This window comes from Cryptomeria japonica, chromosome 3 (genome assembly GCF_030272615.1).
Source record: "Cryptomeria japonica chromosome 3, Sugi_1.0, whole genome shotgun sequence".
Lineage (NCBI taxonomy): Eukaryota > Viridiplantae > Streptophyta > Pinopsida > Cupressales > Cupressaceae > Cryptomeria > Cryptomeria japonica.
In genome coordinates, this window is record NC_081407.1 from 748,033,704 (window position 1) to 748,038,610 (window position 4,907).

Sequence of the window (4,907 nt, forward strand, 5' to 3'; positions counted from 1 at the left end):
AAATACAATACAGCCAGAACCCAAACGTGCAATGAAAATACGAAGAATAATCAACTGTTTAGAACATATCCTTGACGTCTAACTGTATAGCAGTTGGATTAGTCGTTTGAAGCTTGAAAACTTGCAATTGTTATTTCTACTTCTTAATATGTTTTCTTTATCACGAGTGGAATCTGTCCTTCCAATAACAGAAAGAAAAAATTTCAGAAAAAATGACTATTGTATTCAAAGTGCTTATCTGTTTCGAAGATCTAGTAAGTCTGAACATAAAAAGATAGTTGCAAATGTAAATAAAAATAATCTTAAGTCACAATTTAAACAATAATTTGATTCTTCTAAATAAATATCCATTGGGACTTGGTTGATATTGGACGAAACATCAGTTTTGTATTAATTTTGTAGGTGGAAATATGCAAACATTGAATTTTATACAAAACCAAGAATGTTAAACATGGCCTGATAGCCTATTATGAGAGAGAGTGATTTGAATACAACAATATATTACACGTTTTACAGTATTTCAGAAAGTTTATATAGACAACATTATCCACTCTCAAAGTAGTATAATGCTTATTCATGAATTGGAACTCCCGCAGACTCGAAAGAACTAGAATTTATCCTAGGAACGATTTTACATTAAAAGAAATAAACTTGAAACTACCAAACATAAAACGACTAAAACTTACTAATTGAGCTTATAAATATCTAAAATGTAGAACTTTGACTGTCAGATGCCAATGTTTCTACGCGATTGGTATTGCGCAGGAGGTCTGATATGGTGGCTGTTAAATTTGAAGCAACTACACCCCCCATGGAAGATGTCTTGAGGCTCTCCATGAACCTGGCTACATCTCTCATGGAAGGTCGTTCTCTTGGTGATTCACTGCTACAAAGCAAACCAACATGAATGAAAGAAAGAAGACATCTATTGTCTTCCATGCTTTCATTCATATCTCTCAATAGCCCACTATGAACAATATCTGCTAGTCTGTCTGGAAAAGCTGACCTTACCCACTTCTGCAAGTTCATGTCTCCCACAAACATGTCATCACTTGGCCTCTTCCTTGTAACCATCTCTAGTATCAGAATTCCATAGCTGTAAACATCTCCCTTTGTGGAAACACCCCCCCACAATCCATACTCTGTAATCAATTTCATTCATGAAAAATTAGAAAAGCTATTAAAAGGAAATGATAATGACAATATAGAAGATCTCAAATAAATTACCTGGAGCAATATAGCCAATAGATCCTTTGAGTGCAAATGTTGCAGCACTAAATGAATCTATGGAATTTGGAGTAATCAAACGGCATATACCAAAATCAGTCACAAGGGCCGTCATGTTGGCGTCCAGGAGCACATTGCTAGGTTTTAAATCACAGTGCACAATTTGCAAAGGACAATCATGATGTAAATACTCCATGCCATGGGCAACATCCACAGCAATGCTCAAACAGTCCTCCAATCCCAATTTACAAAATTCCTGATCATCTCTGTCAGGGTGCAAATGTTTCTCCAAGCTCCCATTAGATGCAAATTGAAGAACCAGACCGTTGAAGCCAGAGTAGGAAAATGCACTTATGATTTTGATCAGGTTACGGTGCCGAATCCTCCCTAATACTTTGCATTCTGTGTCGAAGCTCTTATGAGCTTCTTCATTCTGCAAATTAAGAGCCTTGATTGCAACTATCTTACCATCCCTCAAAATTCCTTTGTAGACTGATCCGAAGTTACCCACTCCAAGCAAGTTTGACTCATCAAATTCGGCTGTTGCTGTGAGAAGATCTTGATAAGAAAATTTTGGATAGCTAAGCCTTCGAAAAATAAAGTTTGAGGGATGGAATAGTTGGCTTGAAAGTTTATATCTCCATAAAATTAGTAAGATGAAGGAGCACAATATAAACGCAATAATTCCAACAACTGATAAGACTGTTTTTTTAAGCAGTGAATGTTTTTCTTGACTCTTCTTTGGGCATGGAGGCAATGAATAATTCGCTGGTCCACAGAGGCCAGGGTTTCCCATAAACAATTCTATAACAGTTCTATTTGGAAACAACCCTCCTTTTGGAATCTGCCCTGACAAATTATTGACTGAAACATTCATGTATTGAAGTACTTTTAATCTTTCAAGGGACATTGGTATTGAACCTGATAAAGAATTGGTAGAAAGATCCATTTGTTGGAGATTTTGTAATTTGGAGAGCGAATCTGGAATTGGACCTTCAAAGGCATTGTGGGACAGATTCAGATGCTCTAATGCTGTTCAGTCTCCTAGAGAATTCGGAATCAGCCCAGTAAGCCGATTTCCAGAGAGGTCTATGGCTTGAGCCATTGCAATTTTACTGATCTCCAGTGGCAAGGGCCCTTGCAGAGAATTCCATGAAAGATTGAGATAGAATAGCAGATTTTTAAGGCTGGCAATGACATCAGGAGGTATCCTTCCCACTAATTTATTGTAAGATAAGTCAATGAGCTCCAACTTGTGACATCCTGCTAAACTAACAGGAATCTCCCCTGACAAGTTGTTGTGCTGAAGCAAAAGTCGTCTTAGCTGTTGGGGGCTACAAAGAGAATCAGGGATTTTTCCAGAAAGCCGGTTGTGGCTTATGTTTAGGAGTCCAAGATGTTGCATTTGACCTACTTCACTTGGAATGCTTCCTTCTAATTTGTTCCCACCCAAATACAATCTTTCCAACTTGTGGAATCTTTCAATTCCAAATGGAATATTGCCACTGATAAGATTATCGCTTAAACTCAAGTATGTTAAGTTTGTTAGATTGACAAACTGTTGTGTTATGCTTCCGCTTATCATGTTGTTTGATAATGTCAAGATGTCGAGATTGGAAGACAGTTGGCCTATGGATGGGGGCAATATACCAGTGAGATGATTATCCGACACTGATATTTCTTGCAAGTGGGAACAATTCGTAAGAGAAGTTAGAAAAGACAATGTGTTGCTGCTATCACTAACAAGTTGATTGCCATGTAGGCTAAGCCGAGTAAGGAGGTTCAACTTGCCCAGCTCCATTGGCACCATTCCACTGAGCTGGTTTTCAGCTAAAGTAAGCGCTGTGAGGTTGGAACAATTTCCAAGGGACTTTGGTATTTTTCCACTAAGCTGATTTCCCCATAAACTGAGATAGTGCAAATTTGAGAGCTTGGTGCCAATTTCGCGTGGAATATGTCCACTGAGCTGGTTTCTACATAGATCTAATATTGTCAATTTCGAGAGTTTTGCTAAAGAGCCGGGAATGGTGCCTGATAAATTATTTGAATAAAGGTCAAGTATCTGCAGGTGAGTGAGCATGCCCAATTCAGGGGGAATGGGGCCATGAAGATCATTTTCTGCCAATCCTAGACGAGTCAAGGAAGACAGATTTCCTAAAGAGCTGGGAATGGTGCCTGATAAGTTATTTGCATAAAGATAAAGAAGATGCAGGTGAGTGAGCATGCCCAATTCAGGGGGAATGGGGCCATGAAGATCATTTTCTACCAATTCTAAATAGGTCAAGGAAGACAGATTTCCTAAAGAGCTGGGAATGGTGCCTGATAAGTTATCTGTATAAAGAGAAAGTATCTGCAGGTGAGTGAGCATGCCCAATTCAGGGGGAATGGGGCCATGAAGATCGTTTTCTGCCAAATTTAAATAGGTCAAGGAAGACAGATTTCCTAAAGAGCTGGGAATGGTGCCCGTCAGATCATTTACTCCCACATACAATTTAACTAAAGTGGACAGATTTTTGAAAGAAGGGGGAATGACACCTGTGAGATTGTTTGCTCCCAAGGCGAGGATCTTCAATCTTGTAAGGAGACTCAGCTCAGGCGGAATGCTGCCATGGAGTTGGTTAAAGGAGAGTCTCAGATCATACAAACTGCGGCAAGCGGAGAGAGTGGGCGGAATGGTTCCTTGCAATTGATTGCCGTGTAGCCAGAGTACCTGCAGATGGGTGAGTTGTGCGAGTTGAGGTGGAATGGTAGAAGTGAGGGCATTGTTGGAGAGATCGAGGGATTGAAGAGAGGAGAGATTACCGAGCAGAGGAGAGATGGTGCCCTGTAAGTTCATGTCGGATAAGTTGAGGGCGACGACGGAGTGGAAAGAGGGATCGCAGGTAACGGCAGACCAATTACAGAGGGGGTGAAGGGGAGTCCAATCTGGCAGTGAAGAGCTGTTGTTGTTGGAAATAGCCGTTTTGAATTGCAGGAGCAATTGTTGCTGTTGAGAGGTATTGAGAGAGTGAGGAAGAGCGGAGATTGAAAAGATGCAGAGCATGATGAAAGAGTAGAACCAAAGAGGAGCCATGGTAGACCAGGCTGGGGCAGTGGGAAGCACAGGAATGAATAGGATAGAATGGGAATGGAGGAATAAATAAATTGAGGCTTTGTGTTTTAATACTTTGAGATTGGATGGTAAAGGAGTGGATGTCCTCAAAGCGTAGAGTTATGTCAATATGTGGCCTGTCATATATTATTATTCTAGTATTTAATATTATGTGAAAAATATTAAATTTTGTATTTTTTTTTCTCACACACAATATATAGTATTCAAAGCATAAGTTATTAATAAAGTATGCTTAGATTATCAATATCCTCTTTTATGACTACTAAGGAGTGTATAATAAAGTATACATCATAATATTTCATTAATATTATTTAAAAATTATGTTTTAACTTTTAAACATTTCATTTGTATAAATTATATTAAATAGTTAAATAATAGAGGGGACTCTTTAGTCACCATCAATTTTATTGAAAATAGATAAAATTTAAATTAGAAAATCAATAATATGTCAATAAGTTGTTGGGAATTGTTGAAAATATTTGAGAAATTCAAATTTTCACTCATATATCATGAAATAGAAAAAGTTGGAGCAGCCACAATATGTATATTTATTTTGATAATTAATATT

At 38.2% G+C, this 4,907-nt stretch overlaps 2 protein-coding genes across 2 annotated transcripts; both read right to left on the reverse strand.

The window, feature by feature from the left end:
- Positions 1 to 418: 418 nt before the first annotated feature.
- LOC131053909 (probable LRR receptor-like serine/threonine-protein kinase At3g47570) lies at positions 419 to 2,176 on the reverse strand. Its single transcript, XM_057988538.2, has 2 exons — positions 1,228 to 2,176; positions 419 to 1,142 (listed from the first exon to the last, which is right to left on the reverse strand). The coding sequence occupies exons 1-2, from the start codon at positions 2,174 to 2,176 to the stop codon at positions 706 to 708; spliced, it is 1,386 nt and encodes a 461-aa protein (XP_057844521.2). The 3' UTR covers positions 419 to 705.
- Positions 2,177 to 2,263: 87 nt separating this feature from the next.
- On the reverse strand, positions 2,264 to 4,300 carry LOC131874338 (LRR receptor-like serine/threonine-protein kinase FLS2). Its single transcript, XM_059217670.1, has one exon. The coding sequence runs from the start codon at positions 4,298 to 4,300 to the stop codon at positions 2,264 to 2,266; it is 2,037 nt and encodes a 678-aa protein (XP_059073653.1).
- Between the last annotated feature and the right edge of the window lie 607 nt (positions 4,301 to 4,907).